The sequence below is a fragment of the Mus caroli genome, unplaced genomic scaffold, assembly GCF_978045245.1.
Source record: "Mus caroli unplaced genomic scaffold, Mus_caroli_1 scaffold_10, whole genome shotgun sequence".
In the NCBI taxonomy this organism is placed as follows: Eukaryota; Metazoa; Chordata; class Mammalia; order Rodentia; family Muridae; genus Mus; species Mus caroli.
Genome location: NW_028227265.1, coordinates 858,116 through 876,886, shown reverse-complemented (window position 1 = coordinate 876,886; position 18,771 = coordinate 858,116). Strand labels below are relative to the sequence as shown.

The following is an 18,771-nucleotide window of genomic DNA, read 5'->3' as shown; positions in this document are numbered from 1 at the left end:
GGAGGATCCTTGAAGCTTTCTGGCCAGCCAGTCGAGACAAATCAATAAGTTCTGGGTTCAGTGAGAGAGATGTATAGGAGAACACCCAGCATCAACTTCTGCCCTCCATTCATGCATGAACAAGCAAAGACACTCACATTTACATATACACACCACATACATGCAATTGCTGAAAACATTAATAACCACCTCATAATATGAATGTATGTAAATATTTAATACTGTTCTAGACTGTTTCCTTAAAGTGGATTTCTAAAAATAATTCTATTTTTTAACTACCAAAGAGGGCTATGACCATAATAAGGTTGTTCAAATGTCTTGTTTAGGACGTTGGAAGTCAGCCAGAACTACTGGGGAATGGCTGTCACATGAAATTGCTCCAAGCCCACATGCAGACAAACATGTGTAGCTTCTCCACCAAGTGTTTTTAATGCTCTTCCTAATTCTCTGGGAGATTTGTTCTTTTCTGAAGCATGTTTCAGGTCATTCTTAGATGGGAATTGGGCAATACTTTACAGGATGTTGGGTATGATTCTAAAGCCTTGTTCAAAAGACCCCAACACTACACAGAAACTTATTGCTTAAGTTGTGATTTGGCCTCTCGGTGATCCTTCACAGTTTAGGGAGGGAGCAATGTTGGGGATCAGATTTCTCCTTGGTGCCCTTGTCAGGGGTGGAGGGATGATCCTGTTGGAAGGTCAGAAAGACAAACACCAAGAGAGTCTCTCTTCCTACCAGCTCCAGGGTGGGTGAAAGCCAGGTAGAGGGAGATAATATCTGGTCACAGTAGCTCTCTGTATCAGAAAATGTCCCATAGAGGACTGGCTTTCCATCAAATAGTGGCTCCTCCACAGCACCAGGGGTCATCTGTAGTCTCCTGAAATAACCTAGCATAAGTGTGGCTTGTTCCTCATCCATTCATTCTATGTACCTCTGAAGTGCCGGGAGCCATTCTTCGGTGACTCAGTTTGCTCATTACTCAGGCACTTTCTGCTCTAGTTGGTCATGTTTCTAAAACCATAAACTAAGCCTTCCAGAAGGAAAAGAGAAATTATCCCTTGGCCATTCCTTTTTTATTTTTATTTATTTATTTTGAGACAGGGTTTCTCTATATAGTAGTCCTGGCTGTCCCAGAACTGGTTCTATAGACCAATCCGGCCTGGAACTCATAGAGATCCATCAAGCCTCTTCCTCCCAAATGCTGGGATTAAAAGTATGCACCACTATGGCCTGCATACCATCGCCATTCTTGCAGGAATTTTTAGAAGGAAATCTTTCTTTTTTTCATGGATGAATAGGATTAGAGATATTTCACCAGGTAGAGTAAGGTTGGGGGATTAATGCAGACAAAGGACTATGACTTGTAAAGGGCTTAGATTCTAAGGCCAAGAACAGTCAAGGAAAGATCTGTCAGCTGTCACCCTGGAACTCAGCACCTGTGGGACTGTACTGGCTGGTTTTTGTGTCAACTTGACACAAGCTGGAGTTATCACACAGAAAGAAGCTTCAGGTGAGGAAATGCCTCCATGAGATCCAGCTGTAAGGCATTTTCTCAATTAGTGCTCAAAATGGGAGGGCTCAGCCCATTGTGGGTGGTGCCACCCCTGGCCTGGTGGTCCTGGATTCTATAAGAAAGCAAGCTGAGCAAACCAGGGGAAGCAGGCCAGTAAGTAATATCCCTCATGGCCTCTGCATCAGCTCCTGCTTCCTGACCTGCTTGAGTTCCAGTCCTGACTTCCTTTGGTGATCAACATCAGTATGGAAGTGTAAGCTGAATAAACCCTTTCCTTCCCAACTTGCTTCTTAGTCATGATGTTTTGTGCAGGAGTAGAAACTCTGACTAAGACAGGGACTATCTCTTTTAATTGCAGAAGACTACATGGATCTTTGTGTTGCTTTTCCAGGAAATACATATCTGGTCAGCCACCTTAATCACACAGGGAAGACTTTGAAGGTAGAGGGTTCAATAGAGGGAGAATGTCCACCCAAAAGGGTTGATTGCCTTATGAATCATTTTTTTTAAAAAATCCACTGTAAATTTACACTCCCTAGGCTGGACATGGTGTCTCACACCTGTAAATCTAACATTTAAAACATGGGAGGATTAAGAGCAAACCATGAATTCAAGGCTAGTGATTCAGAATCTCAAGACAAAGTTTACATTTTTTTTTTGATAAGCAAGGGGCCACATCACTTAGACGTGACACTATAAACAGGGACAGAAGGGCCCTGCTTCCTGAATCCCCAGGTAGAAGGATGACCCCTTCCCTAGTCATCTGGAACATCCATTTTCCAGAGCAGGATAAGTTGATTTGGGGGAGCTTTATCTGTGGCTTCATGATTTAGATTCCTCTTGTAAGTTTTCAAGGCTCCACCTAGCTGCTGGAGCCAAACAAGTCTGTCTCTCTGTCATCTCTGTCTGTCTGTCTGTCTGTCTGTCTGTCTGTCTCTCTCTCTCTCTCCCCTCTCTCAATCTGCAGGGCCATGTGTCTCAGCTCAGGATCCTCACAATCCAATCAAGCAAGGGTGGTTGCCTCTCTGGCAGCAGCAGCAGAGCAATGCACAGCCTTTTGGGGGGTGGGGAGGGGTGGTAGTGTCAAAATTTGCAAACTTGAGATCCTGGGCACAAGGCCAGTGAAGCCTGGGTAAGTTGCCTTGGTGTTCTGGGGAAGGAAACTGGACCACCAGCTTCATTCTGCGCATGGTGTCTGACAGGGAAAACGATGGGGAGCAGGGCTGGTGTCAATTCCAGAGGGAGATTCAAGCTGTCTCCTTTTCCCTTCTTTGGTGATGTTACTCTTACAACTTGGGCAGGATCCGCTCTCCTGAATGAGTGCATGTGTGCAAGAACCTCATTTCTTATATTGCTTGGACCTGATTGGGTAGTACTTGGAAGGGAGTGCTAAAATGCTAGCAGCCATCTAGCATCCAAATGTGACTATAGTATCCCTGAATAACTCAATTTCCTAAACTTGGCACTGGCTATGGCTTATCTCTTGCTAGGGAGGGATTCTAATTCACACCCCTCATACTTTTAAAAATAGCTTTTACGGTTGCCAAGGGGAGGGCCTGGTATTTACTACCAGAGAATGTATGAATTAAAATACTAACTTTCTTCCCTCTTGCAATACCCTGCCAATAGTTAGCAGAGCACTCTGATACCTGGGAGAAAGCCCTTCCCACAGAAATGCCCTTCCTTCTTCACAGTGCCTGCTCCACCTCACTTATTTGTGCCTGGAAGGCAGCATGCACCAGGATTTAGTTGCTTAGTATTCATACCGTGTCAAGATTGGAGTGAAAGCTTATATTGCAAAGCTGGGTGTTCAGTGGCCAGACCAAACACAGCAAGCAGTTCAAATCACAGTTAGATTATAAGAAAGCACAGGGCAGAGCCTGCAGGCTCTTCTTGTCAGTGGAGCAGTACATGAAAGGAATCACTCCATAAAGACTGGTTGGAGAGGCTGTGGTGGGTCCAGGCTTGTTCTTCCAAGGCTGCTGTTAACTCTGCAAGTTGGCTAGGGTTTTAAATATATTTTTCTCCTCATCCTCATCCTCCCTCTCTCTTACCTCCACCTCCTCTTTTATCTTTTAACTATAAAACATCTCTGCCAGGATGGAGAAAGGAGTAGGTCCTCAATGTATTTCCTCATTTCACAAAGGGACAGTAATATTAGAGGTGTTAGCTGGCCCCATGATTACTACTGAAATAACAGACTCAACAAAGGAAATGGTGTTTGGACAATAATTCACATATGTTAATGCTTAGCTCCATCAATGCCAGCTTTATTTTCTTCTTGAGATACACAAAGCTGGCAGACAGTTTTAACTGATGAGGTAATGTCATCTTTAATTTAGAGAGCCTTGAGCTGTCCACTCTAACCAGTGATATCATCCTGGTGATTGTCTCCAGGGGTTTTCCGTAGACATAAGTCATGGGTCCTGGCAGTTTGAAGGGTTTGTTAGCGACTGCACCGTCGTCATGAAAATTTCCTTCACTTGATTTCTTTTAAATTGCCAAATACAGTTTATGTGACTGCCATATTTTAGCCTGGGGGCCTGAAATGAATATAGCCCAGGATTTTAAAAGCAAGTTGAAGTTTGAAATAAATGGGTTGCAACTGTTTTTGTGTGAGTTCTAGGAGAAAAATGAAGACAAATCAATCAGGTTTATCTGACCCCTATGTGGTGGCTTAGTAAGAATGGAAGGGATAGGAAGATGGCTCACTGGGCACAGTGCTCAATGCACAAACACGAAGATCAGAGTTTAAACCCCCAGCAACCACATACAAAGCCAGGTGTGGCAGTATGCAGCTGTAACCACATGCACTGGGAGGTGAAGATGGGGGCCTTGGAGCTCAGTCACTACCCAGCTGGTCCAGCCTAATCAGTGAACTCCAGGTTCAGTAGGAGAGCCTGTCTCAAAAAATAAAGTGGATTGCTCTGAAAGAAAGATATCCAGTGTTGACCTCTGACCCAAACACACACACACACACACACACACACACACACACACACACACCCTCACACATACACACATACACATTTTTAAAAATGGAAGAAAGGAAGACAAAAAAAAAAGACTAAAAAATAAAACCAATGGAAATTTTGCTCTACTCAGGGACACCTGTGTTTTCTGCTGGTCGTTTTCTGCCTTTTTAAGATCCTTGAGTTCTGAGCACATATGACCCAGTCTGATCTTTTCACCATTAGTCCTGTCAGCATAATGATCAAGCCTGGGTTTTCCTTGATGACTTCACAATTGTGGAGTTTCTTTTTCCAACAATATCCCTTTAAAGATTCTGACTAGTGAGTATAAACAAAGTTACTTTCCAGTTTTACATACCCTCCCCCCTTTTTCAGTTTAAATCATGCTTTGTGACACTCGTGTAGGCCAGGGAGGTATTCTGTCTCAACCACTGAATGTGGCTAAAGAGAGAGTCCTTTCTCAGAAGACTTGAGTTGGGCAGAATGGCATTAAATAGTGAAGAATCTGTTTATTATTCTGTGGCCATATGTTTAGAAGGTCTCTCACAGAAATCAAAGTATTGTTCATGGGGCACTCTAGCCAAGGGGACATTCTGAATTCATAAGAGAAGCTCTCAGTTTGAAAAGAATGTCCCACATTATGCACAGGACACCCCTACCACAGACAAAGCAACACTACTTAATAATAGAGAATTGTGCTTCAGAGATTTTGCTTTTTCTTGTTAATTGGTTACTTTAACTGACATTGTCTGCAAGTATAATGGACACCATTATTCTCAATGGTTCTGTGTTGTTGATAATGTGCACAGGCAGTGCAGTCCATTTTAATTATTGCATTTCACTGTTTCGTCCCCATGAACTGAGGAGTGGTAAATGCAGATGGTGCATTCCCCCACCCCGCCCCCCGACAGATCATACCAGCTGTTACATTTCTCAAAATGTGAAATTGAAAGGGCCTTCCTCTCTGTCTCACGTCACCTCCTTTTCTCTTTCGCAAGGTATGACTACGTGGAAGTAATCGATGGGGAGAATGAAGGTGGCCGCCTGTGGGGGAAGTTCTGTGGGAAGATTGCACCTTCTCCTGTGGTGTCTTCAGGGCCCTTTCTCTTCATCAAATTTGTCTCTGACTACGAGACACATGGGGCAGGGTTTTCCATCCGCTATGAAATCTTCAAGAGAGGTAAGTAACTTACATAAGAGCAAGAATGACTAAATGATTCTTTAGTGTTGTTTGAATTCCCAAGGGATCATGTGAAAAGAAAGATGAAGGTCATGGCTCCATCCTTTCATAAAGAATTTGATTTTTCCCTTATAGAAATGTTAGAAAATGTTTTGAATGAGGTAAATACATCCATGGTATGGCAGAAGTGTGTTTGAAATGGATCAAAGCTACTCAAAAATAACATTTTTTAAAAGATACCACCCTGAAATGTGTTGATTAAAGAGAGAATGCATTACATTGAATTCTCTAAAAGGCATTGAGTCTTTTTTTTTTTTAAGAAATAGGCTAAAATGCTGCTGGGGTTTATTCCCTCTCCTCCCTCTCCTTCTCCCTCTCCCTCTCTATCTCCCTCCATCCCCTTCCAAGCTCTCTAACCCAAGCTGGTCTCTAATTTGCTATTAGCCAAGGATGGCCTTGAACTCCTGATGGTTCTGCTTCCAACTGCTGGGTACAAGGATCACAGCTGTGTGGCCCAAACACAGGTTATACCTTGCTGGGGCTGGAGGCCCAAGCTTCATACAGGCCAGGCTTCATACAGGCCAGGCAAGCCCTCTACCAACTGAACCACATCACCAGTCATGAAGTTTGATTCTTTTGTGTCAGTTAGGTCAATTAGTCTCTTTTACCTTAAATCTATGGTTAATACTTTCCTTTTTTGTCTGACAGTTCATAGGCTTCCAATTTTGAGGGGCTGTGGCCATCCCTTGATAAAAACAGAATGCTTACCATCTTATTACCACTCTCAAAGATCTATCTCTCTCTCTCTCTCTCTCTCTCTCTCACGCACACACACACACACACACACACACAATGACTAGATGACTTCCCTAAAAGTCCCCCACCTTCTAATAAGACCAAGCTGGGAACATTCCAGATCCAATCTGAAAGAGGTTAATGCATAGCACTGTGAAGTATCTGGAGACCACTGCAGATTCCTCTTGTATTAAAATTTGTTGCTGCTACGTAAAATTCTAAGTTCTCCTGTATTTCTCAACAATCCACAAACAGTGGTTTAACTCTGGAACATGTTGTGAAATGTAGGAGAAAGTGCCTGTTTAAGTAGGAGGGGGAAAAAAAAATCTAGTAACAACTGTGTTTAAAACCTAAGGTATTCCAGGTCAGCAATGGAACCAGAGCCCAGGAGGAACCACTGGGAGTTTGGAAACCATTAATATGACTTCTTTACATTTCAAAGATGCCTGACCCTGCCTCATGTAGAAATAACTTCTTGCATAATTATATGTAACCACAGGACTGGGCAGACAGTACAGTGCTTGTCTTGCAAGCATAAAGACCTGAGTTGAACTCCTAACACCCTTGTAAAACTCAAGATGTTGTGGTGTATGCCTGTAATCCTAGGAATGGGGAGCTGAGTGGGAAGAGAGTAGGACCCCTGAAACATGTTATTTAGCTGTCCTAGCCTACTTAATGAGCTAGTGAGAGACCTTGTCTCAAAAAAAAATTTTTTTTTAAATAATACCTAAGATTGTAGCCCACACATACACATGAACCCCTGATTACATGGATCCAAGTTTTCTTGCACTGAAAGTTGTATGCCTTGTTATCCAAAGGGTATCACCTATCTATATGTATACACACATACATTCACATGTGCTTGCTTTCTTGCACATGGTATCATCAGAGACAGTAGGTGTCAGAAAAATGAGTAAGAACAGACTTTTATTTTCAGTATTTCTGAATGTTCTGCAAGTAGTTGAGAGAGCTATGAACGGGAGGAGGAGGGGCTACTGACTTGAGAATTCTTCATCATCCTCCATCAGAGCCCACACCCCAAGCACTATTATAATAGTCTACTCTCTGGTCAGTCCCTGTATTTAGCGTGTTCCCTATTCTCCTCAGTTTCATTCAACAGACTTGGAAAATTACATCTTCCTTCTACGTTGACTGCCACAAACCACCAAGTAGACCAAAATTGTGTTTTTGCCAATGTAGTTTAATCCTATTTGAGGTCTCTCCATGGGCCACCAAGCCCCTGTCATTATAACCTATCCTGCTGGGTTAAGTTCAATCCTGCTAGATTCTGGACAGAGCCTGAGCAGCCTTTGCCCTCAGCAACTTTTAACTGTGACTTATGACATTGAGCATCCTGCTCCAGGACTATCACTGATAGAGTATGATACTCACTTCTTCCACTGCCTGTTGGTGTGGCTGACTGGAGTATCAGTTTCCTCATCAGTGGAACCCAGCAGAGGCCTTCAGATTCAAATGAAACAGAAACAGGTAATTCTGACACCTGCCACTGATTTATGCTCGAGAAAAACTGTTACAGCAACTACCAATGAACTGACTCCTTCAAGGTTCATGGCTCTCTCGTCTTCCAAATTGCACTTGATCTTTTAGAAAACCTGGCCCCAATCTCTTTTCTTGGGAAGCATTTCTGGCTAACCTGACTTTTCTGTACACATTCCCAAGTTGCCCTCTGTGTGTATACATTATATACAGCACACACAGTATCTATACAGAGTGTACTATATATCCAAATATATATTTATCAATGATTCTCTTACTATCTTCACATTTCCCCATGTAACATATGCTTTATTTTCCAACACTGTTGCTTCTATTTGAGAAATTTTAAAAACCCACATTTCTACTATTTCACCTATCGTCTGCATAAAAAAATATTCACAAAATACATGTGTAAATATATATTAATCCTCAGAAGTCATTTAATGATACAGAACTCATAGATTTCTGATCTTCTGAGAACTCAGCACTTCTTTGGGGGCTCAGCAACTTCAAAAGTTTCTAAAAACATGCGAATTATACTGATCATACTTTAATGCAACCAGGAAATTAATTTTTTAGATGCTGGCTTTGAGGTTTTCAGGCAGTGGATTACAAGTATGAGAATTTGCTATTCCTAATACCAGGAGCTGAGACCAAGGACTGTCCTACCTGGCAGCCTTAGCCCCTCTTCACCTTTCCCCCCGGTCACCTCAGACCACCCTGATTCTCTCTCCAGAGCCTTGAAGTTCTTTTACATTTGCTCTCCCAGATGTTGGAACTTTGGGTCAGTATCCCAACACTCATCTAAAGATCCTTCTCTGAGACACACACACACACACACACATACACACACACACCTCCAGTCTATCATTCTTCCACTGTCCTGCCTGCTGGCCTGGTCCACCAGCTCCACAACTGAAGTAGTCTGGAGCAGTTTCTATGGGCCTCAGTGTCAGAGGCTGAGTGGCAGTGCTTGGTACAGACTATTTAATTAAGGCTCCATATATTTAACAAAAATCAGAGAGGGATGTTACTTAGTTGGTTGAGTACCACTTGAAAGATGAAGGCAAGAATATAAGTTCAAGAGTATCCTCTGCCACAAACCAAGTAGCACCAGGCTAGTCTGATTCTCTGAGGCCCTCTCTCCAAATTAAAAAATAATAATAATTAAAATAAAATAGCAAAACAAAATAAAAATTTTTGATGTATAGTAACAAAAATGAGAAATTATCATTTTCTATTTCAAATCCAAATCTCAGAGCCCTGTGAAAACAAGGATGGCTTAGAGATGCCTGAGACTCCACAGTGTCAGTGGCCAAGGCAGGAATGGAGTCCTCATCTTCTGATGCTCAGTCCAGTTCTCTCCAGTCACCCCTTGAGATTTCTCTGCTATATCAAGCCGTGACCAGCCTGAAATCCCTTCCCAAGGGCACATGATATGGCCTGACACTGTGGAAATGTTGAAAATTGTGTAGTCCTGAAAGTGGAGTCAATGCTGGCCAAACTTTTTTTGTCTCATTGAACCATAGTCTCATCTAGGCATGTTAACCTTCCCCAGGAGAAGATATTAATACCTGCATTGGAGTTCTCTGTGCACTTTTCCTTAGAAGACCTAACCAAGTGTTTGTTCCTTAGAGAGGAATTTGAGACATAAAGACACACTGTATCTTGGAAGTAAAATTCTAAGATTGCCAGTGTCGTGCCTCATTCAATACATGAATTTATTGTTTATTAACTATGCAATTTTAATTAATATGAAATATATACTGTGTTGATATGTAATTGTGGTATATGATATATAGGGTACTCATTTTGTATATATTTCATTTCATATGTTACTTATAAATTTGTAACTCAAGTTGACATTATCACTGTTGCCTGAGAAGCTCCAAGAGCATTCAGAATGGAATGAAAACCTTCACCTAGAACTAACCTGACGAAATGCAACAAATTCATGAGTTTTTAGCCATGATCAAACATCTGGAGGCAGAATGGAATAGCTTGAGCCCATATAAGAAAGTTTGGGAGGCATTCTTAACAAGCCAAATCATTTTGGAAGGCCAGGTGTGTTGTGTCCAGGTAACAAGGCCTGTTCTCTTACACTCCTGAACTGTTAATATCTAACTCAGGTGATAGCCAACTAATTTTCCCCCAAAGAGCTGCCAGAGCCTCAGATAGAAACTAGGCTTATTCATGTGAGTCACTAAAACTGGCTTTGGTGTCTAAGAAGTTATGTCAAGTCTTTGGGCACTTCCACTCGGTTCAGAACGGTGTCAGACTGAGCAGATGACTCACTCAGTAAAGCACTTCTCCTACAAATATAAGAATCTAAGTTTGATCCCTAACACCAAAGTAAAATGCCAGGCATGATGGATAGAACATGCTTGGAGAGGCAGACTCAGGTCACTGGCCAGTCAGTCTAACAAATCTGTGAGCCCTGGGCAAGGTCCAAGTAAAAATGAGAGACTCTGTCTCAAAACAACCAGGTGGAGGCACTAAGGAAAGATAGCAGAGGTCATCTGCATGCATCTCTGGCTGCTGCATACAGACCCACCTTCACTTACATACACAGAGACATGTACACGTGCACACAAACATGCAAAGAACAGTCTTGATATGTTACTTTACTTTATCAACTCTTGGAATTCTTACAGTAGCCTGTGAGTCACAGACAGCCAGTGGTGCAGGGAAAGAAAAGCTGACTTGAACATTCTTGGATTCGGTACTGAGATTCCAAAGATTTCATTTTTGAGGCTGGAGAGATAGCCCAGTGGTAAAGAGTGCTTTTTTGCTCTTGCAATGACTCATGTTTGGACCCCAGTGTTTATATGATAGCTCACAACTACACATAACTCCAGTTCCAGAGGTTTCAACCTTTGTGGGCACCATGTACTCCTGTGGTACACATACATGCAGGAAAACACTCACACACATAAAAATAAAATAAATGACCCTTTACAGGGGAAGGAATGTACTGTTTTCTCTGCTTTAAGTGTAGTTGCTTGAAGATCAGAGCAGTGGTGGCCACAAGGGAAAACTGGCTTTTCAGCTGTGTAGACAGCCCTACCCTGATTGTTGCTAGATGCCATAGACTTGGAATTTTGCTCATTCATTTAACTACAAGGTCAGCCCATAGTGCATATACGCCTCCTCTTGTTCTGCAATCACAAATCACCACAGTTTGCAAAGTCTTGATAACCCTGAACAGCTATTAAAATCACACATTATAAATATGTACCTTCTGCACATGCCTCTGAATGAACAAATTTAGGATGGTATACTACACCACAGCTGAAACTTGGGGGAAGGTTATAGTGTCAGTGTTGATATCAGGTGACTTCTAGCATCAGGGCTGTAATCACAGTTTATGGTGCCCTTGCTAACTGCCACACGTTGACATGCACCTGTGTCAACACTGTTCAGTCTGAGCCAGTCACCCGGGGTCCATGTACGAATTACCTTTCACATTCAGTTTGTCAAAGAGACAGAGGTCACATCTGGCAGAGTGACCGACTCACTGCCAGGGGAATCTGAAACCCAAACTCTCTTGGCTGAATTTTCTCCCTCGCCTCCATAAATGTTCTATTTCACCAATAAAGGGCTGTCAGCCCTGAGATTTAAAGATCTGAGCTTGAAGGGGCTGTAATTATTTCTCTAGGGCTCTGTCGAGATTTCTGCAGCTTACTTAGTCATTGTTCCCACATGAATGAATATATATATATATATATATATATATATATATATATGATACATGATATCATGGTGTGTGTTTCCCTGCAACATCAGATTCTTTTCAAGTATTCTACACAAATAGGACACTATGGTAAGCACAGTAAAATTTAGCATGACTTTACCATGTAGGTCACTATTAACAAATGGTTAAACAGTGACTGGAGATGGTGGTGGGCTTTTCCTAGAAATCCTCTGCCTTCCCCCCATACTTCTTGTGAAGTTGAGAAGTTTTCATTGTGTCTCTTTTATCTCTTGCTCACAGGGCCCGAATGTTCTCAGAACTATACAGCAACTACTGGAGTGATAAAGTCCCCTGGGTTCCCTGAAAAATACCCCAACAGCTTGGAGTGCACCTACATCATCTTTGCACCAAAGATGTCTGAGATAATCCTGGAGTTTGAAAGTTTTGACCTGGAGCAAGACTCGAATCCTCCCGGAGGAATGTTCTGTCGCTACGACCGGCTGGAGATCTGGGATGGATTCCCTGAAGGTAACATCTAAGAGCAGCTTGAAAGATCCCTCAAAAAGGAGGACTCTTTTATAAATGTCACAAGACACACATCATTTCTTAAAATGATCCAAAATGAAAGGGAAAAATAAATGAAGGGCAGGGATGGAATTTCTGTGATTAGAAAGGCTTTCCCAACTACGGCTCCCAACTCCTTCACTGTGTACACAGGCAATGGAGTCTGTGAAAGATTATCCAAGGTCCTGTGTGATTTCTGTGATAGCCTAGAGGTCAACACATAATTTTCCTGACCACTTTAACATCACTTATATCAAGTCACCTATTCTAGAAATGAAAGAGGGAGAGAAGAGTGGAATTAAGGGATGGCATATCAGGAAGAAAGAATGTAGTTGAAATTCTGAATGGGATGGTCAAGCCAGATCAGCATAAGACGACAATTTTGAGCATGGGTTTGAAGGAGGTTGGGAAATAGCCATGTGGACATTTATGAAACTTTCAGGATAGTTAGAAAGTGAACACAAAAATCAGCATGAAAATTCCAAACAAAGAGAAGAGTATGAAAGAACTTGTTGCAGCTATGTTGTTGAAATGGTGCTTAGCCCAATTTCCTGTTAAGATTTCCCTTGAGAATGCACTGCATATATTGGAAAGGACAACTCGAAGAGCTCAATGGTCAGTAGTTGAAGATGTACAGCTACTGTTAAAATGGTAGAATGGTATTCTTAAGCTGAATACATTCTAAGTGAAGATCAGGTAAAATATGAAGGCAACTGCTTATAGTTTTGAAAAAAATTTTAAATTCCAATTATTTTATCACTAAACAGCAGAGAAAAATTTCTTCATACTGCCATTTAATGAATAAGTTAACATTAGTGTGATCTGTTCTCTCTTTTTTACCTTATGAAGAAGGTTATAATGATCTTAGAGAAATTCTTCCTTCATTAGATAATGAGATTTTCCCAAACATAGCGCTGATTGATTTCCAAGCACTCAATCTGATAATTAGGAAAACAGCATTATAATAATGTGGTAACAATAGTTGGAATGCTTAATAATAGGTTTATTTGTTCACAACCCAAATTTACAGCCTTCCTTTCTAGAACTTTCAATTAAAAAGACATCTGAGGAGGAGGTCCCATCATCCAACTTATTTAGAATACTTTTACAAAGAGGCACATTGTTATTAGTGTCAAGGGTTTCTTAAAGTGGTAATTTTCTAGTTCTACAAAAATTGCTGTGTCGAAACTAAGAATAATATGAGTTGCCAACCTCATGCACCCATGGTTTGAACTGTGGCAGAGTTGAATCATTTCCAGAGAACACTAGCTTTGGGATATGAAGAAGTCATTATTTTGTTTGTTTTGGAGACATGATCTCATGTAATACAGGCTGGTCTCAAACTTACTATGTAGCTGAGAATGTCTTTGAACTCCCATCTTCCCAGTATTGGAATTCCGGGCATGCATTGCCACACCTGGTTTGAACCCAGGGCTTTATGAACACTAGGCAAGCACTAAATCAACTAAGCTACATTAGCTACACAAAAACTGTATGTTTGTATGTTTGTTCATAGTTACCTGGCCTTATCCAGTCAACACCAGCACAGTTCTAGCTTCCTCTCTTCTAGGGAAAATAGGAACTGATTCTCCTGGATTTTTTGGTTAGTGGAGTTAGAAACATTTTTGTCATGGTAGTTCAAAACTCATAACTCCCAATAGATTTTTTAGTTTCTGGTATCTTTTCCAGAAACAATATCCAAAATGTGTAGAAGGCTTTTAGCCATTGCATGACCTTATGTTTTAACTTATCATAAGTATCATTAAATGACTAAGTAATTGAAAGCTATCAATTGACTCAAATTGACTTTGAAGAAAAGCAGTTTACTCTAAAACTCTGAATTCAAGGCGTGCAGGTTGGGAATCACATGTCTCCATTTCTCATTCTCTGGAAGCTTGGTGGATCCACACGTTCTGAAGGGATTGGTACAGAGAGCCAAGCCTGCCTCTGCAAAGGATACTACATATTTGTGTGGAATGGACAATGGAACCAGGGAATGATGAGCTCACACCACTGCTGTGCCTTCTCTGCTTGAGCTGGGAAGAACGAGCAGAACTTAGTTGTCACTGACATTGCAAAAGTGATTAGCACAGTCAAGAATGATTTTCTTGAGAGCTAGATGAATGCTACTTTTTTTTATTGACTTTTACATTTAAAGTAGCCTAGTAAGACCACAGTGATAGAAATAAATGTGCAAACTCTAGAGATTCTCTACTGATTTGCTGAATAAATTATGAATAGTTAAGTGGCCTGGCTAGTGCCTATGAAATGATTCCTTTCTGATGTATTAACATTATCTCACTTTAAAAGTACCTCTTTCGATGGGCATAGTTTTATATATGTAATCCCAGAACTTGGAAGGCTTAAGTAAGATTACTGAGTTCAAGGTTCACGTAGGCAATACAGCAAGTACCAGGCTATCTCAAAAAATGAAACAAAGAAACAAAGACTTTTCTTTTTTTGCTTTTCTTCATATAAGAAGACAGAAAACTACATTATTTTCAGTCTGAGGTAGGGCAATTATTACTGGAAAGAGTAAATGGAGTGAGGTGCTGTCATCTAAGCAAGACAGACATCCTTTCACCTTCACATCCAACCTGATAGAACTGGGGTCTTGCTTTTCAGAGCTTATATATCCCTCTTACTAAAGTTCTCAGTAATTTATTTTTGCATTATACTTCTAGGCTTGGTGATCTTTTTGGCCTTTGGGTCCACAATTACAAAAAGAAGAAAACAGTAGCCCTGTTCAAATAAACCACAAATGAGCACATATGTTGTGCATGAGAGTGCCTTGTCCTCCTGGCTCAGATCAATATTGCATTAGCTTGCGAAGCTGAGGTTCCCCTGTTGCTCACGAAAATTCAATACCTCTTTGTATTATTGTCGCCAAAGCCTTACACTCTCGTATCTTGAGGGCTCCTAAGGAGACATACAGGGATCCGTCTGAGGGCAATGTTCTAAAAGACAGAAGGCAGATTTACCCAGCATGCCTCCAACATTATAAACCAGTGAGTCATGGAGACTAAATTATGAGTCTGCATTAGACAAGTTCTCTTCTGTTTCCTCTTTCAAAGAGACTCTCCCTGATACCCTCCCCAAAGGAATGGGGTGATAGGGAAGGGGGAGGATGGCTGCCAGTGCTTCCCTCGCCAGTGTTGATCGAGAAGGTCAGGGGCTGTGGTGATCAAGGAACAACCCCAAGGATTAGGACTGTAAAAGTTTGCCCACAGACTAAAGAAAAAGATTATGAAACCACACTAATGGAATTTAAATGAGTGGGAACCATGAAGAGAGGATGAATGGACACTAAGCCTCCCATTTATAACTGAAGACCAAAATGGGATTCTTACCCAGGCAAGGGAAGAACTGAGTTCTTGGCTCCAGCAAGATGTTTTTGTGCATACATTATGGACAACCTGGAGCTCCTTGGCCAAGAAAAGAATAGTTGAATTAGTGGCAGGGCCTCTCATCCAGGATGAAGAAAACCTGGCAAAGAGCTAGCACTTGCAGAAGAAATCCAGGCCAAGATTAAGCTGAAAAGAAGTGAAACAGTAAGAGTTCCATTTTCTGAGGCAAATGTAACAAAATTCTCTTTACAACATTCAAAGCTATTGACCAGTGTGGTGCTCTTTAAAAGATCATTATCACCCTCCCTCCTGGGATACCCTTGTGTGGTAAACCACATTACACACCAAGTTTCTAGAGTGAAGAGTGATGGCAGAAATAACAGCGTTTGAATTCAGTAGGGTTGATGACTTTGAACATACCAAGTGATCACATATTCAGAATAATGCACAGTGGGCTGAGGGCTGAGGATTCATGGGTAGAGTGCTTACCTAGCATGCACAAAACCCTTGATTCATGTATATAAAAAGAGTACTGAGTCAAACCTGGGCATTGAGCTCAGTTGGTAGATATGTTTGCCTTATCTAAGGAATCCCTGGGTTTGATCCCCACTGCATATTACCAAGTATGGTGGAACACTCCTGTGATTCTAATGGTGAAAACAAAATATCATAAGGTCAAGGTCATTGTCAGCTACATGGTGAGTTTGAGACCATTCTAGGACACACATTAAACCTTTTTCTCAAAGAAAACAACAAAAATAAACTGAAATATATGCAGCACCTCCGTTAGTTTTTGTTTTAAGAGGATTGGTCAAACTGAAAACCTGTCAACCAAGGGTCTACATACTATAAAATTCAAAGTTTTCAGATTGGCTTCTCACTAGAAAGTCAGTGGTTCTTAGGGCTTTGGGAAGCCCAACTCTTGTGGGGTTCACTTTTGCAATGATACTTGAGTCATTAGCTGCCTTCTACACAGGCTACATGCATGGTCCATGAAGACCCATGTCCCTTTTGAAGACCTGTCCCTCCACCCTAGGAAACAGGGAAAAGTCTACCTCCTGGTATCCTTAAGTGGAGCAGTGATTTGTAGCTCAAGTGCATAGAACAATGGTTTTCTGAGAAGGGAAAATGGTCTACACCAGACTGTCCTTCAAAATTCAAGCCATCTGGTATATTTTTACCATATGTGAGATAAAAAAAAAAAAAAAAAAAACTAGAGAGAAAATGACCACTTTTTTGTTTTGTTGATCTGAACAGATCAGTGGAGAGGTCCCTCAGCTGCTAGAAGCTTCTGTACTAAGACTCATTGCCAAGGTTGGGCTAAAACATTTCAGCAGAGGAACAGCTACACCAAGCCAAATCAGAATTTGACTTTAGCACAAATTCATCAGTGTTCGGGGTCATTCATGGCCTAAGGCAAACATATCTCCTGCTGGGTACAAATAGTTACTGTGGGCCCTTTCTTGGCCATTAAACACTGTGTAGTACAATTCCCATTCTTGGATTTGGAAGAGTTAAAAACAGTTAGAAATCAGAAAAACACATTTTCAATTTATTTTGATTGTAACTTATCATATATAAAACATTGTGTTTATAGTTTCTAAGTCTTGAATGGATAGAATTTTCTATCACTTGTTGGGCACAGCCCTGAAGAGTGTTTTGTGTGTATAATATGGATGGTTTAGAATCTAGGGCTAAATAGTGGAGTGAAGAAGGAAATTGGGGTTGTGTGACTCTGAATGATTGTTGGGACATTAAGTGTCTCCAGACTCTCCTCTGGGTAAAGGAGAAGTGAGATACCTGGACCTTGCCTAACTGGAGTCTTTCCTACTGAGCTATAGAAACAGTTTAGACTGAAGATGAATACCAAGGTGCCACCAGACAGCTTGAATTGCATCATTTTCAAATGAAGCAAGCTGTGTGTGTGTGTGTGTGTGTGAGAGAGAGAGAGAGAGAGAGAGAGAGAGAGAGAGAGAGAGAGAGAGAGAGAGAGATCTGAGTGCATATATGTGTACAGGCATATGTATTTGCAGGTCCTGTGGATACAAGAAGCTGCCATTTGGGTGTCTTTCTCTATTGCTCTCCACTTTATGTTCTAAGGGAGGATCTGTCATGGAATACAGAGTTCACTCACCAACTTGTTTTTGGGATCTCTGCCTCTGCCTACTGTGCTCTAGGATTAGGACTGAGTTGCCATGCTTCCTTTATATATAGATGTTAAGGATTTAAACTCTGGTCTTTGTGGCACTGAGCTATCTCCCCAGTCTGTTCCATTCCGGTGCTGGCTGGGGAATGTGTTTGTCCTGCAAATGCTCCTCTGAGCATCTTCTCAAATCCTCTACACAGATTCATCTAATGCATGCACTATCCACCAGTTAACCAGGGGACACTCACATTAGGTGACAGCCATCCTTGTGTTCCTCTGAGACTTGTCCTTCTGAATGGTTATTTTTGCATCTGCTGTAGAGGAAATCTGATATACTCTGTACTTCTACTTTTCCAGTTGGCCCTCACATTGGGCGTTACTGTGGGCAGAAAACTCCTGGCCGGATCCGCTCCTCTTCAGGCATTCTATCCATGGTCTTTTACACTGACAGCGCAATAGCAAAAGAAGGTTTCTCAGCCAACTACAGTGTGCTGCAGAGCAGCATCTCTGAAGGTCAGTATTTGTTCATCTCACAAAGCCCTGTAGTAAACACTGCCCATTATTTCTCACACACCTGAGGCCACACAAAACACTAAAGAAATGTTCTGGGAACTGTGGTGCCCAGTGTTTGATTTTTTTTCTTTCTTTCTTTAAAAAAAAAAAAAGTGTGTATGTGTCAATTGGAAAAAAAATCATTTGGTGTATTTCCTCCATAAAATTATGTGTGAGTCTCTGCAGTTAGGGAAGTGGAAAAGGTCTGCACACTGCATTGTGCAAACAATGAGGGGTGACCTGGAGGTCTCCCTGGCACCTCAAAGGCACAGGTGTCAGGAACCACAGGATGGTTTCGGGCAGAACCAGCCAGTGATAACTAGTACACAGAGCAGTCACACACAAGGGCAGTTGACTATGGGAGACCCCAGGGAACTCACTACCATTTCTTATAAAGTAAAAGCAGGATTTTTTTTTGTTTTTATATTTTTGTCATTATTCTTTTATGGTTTTTTATTTTATTTATTCACTTCACAACCCAATCATAGTCCCCTACCCTCCTCCCAGTTCT

The 18,771-nt window shown here is 41.4% G+C and overlaps 1 protein-coding gene across 6 annotated transcripts in view; it reads left to right on the top strand.

The window, feature by feature from the left end:
* The window catches only part of Nrp1 (neuropilin 1), a 146,724-nt gene that overhangs the window by 54,981 nt on the left and 72,972 nt on the right, over positions 1-18,771 (top strand). For all 6 annotated transcript variants that reach the window (XM_021169251.3, XM_021169250.3, XM_021169249.3 and 3 more), the window contains 3 exons: positions 5,484-5,665; positions 11,952-12,179; positions 18,066-18,221. In XM_021169251.3, the coding sequence (XP_021024910.1) occupies positions 5,484-5,665; positions 11,952-12,179; positions 18,066-18,221 (566 nt within the window). The remainder of the gene's footprint in view (positions 1-5,483; positions 5,666-11,951; positions 12,180-18,065; positions 18,222-18,771) is intronic.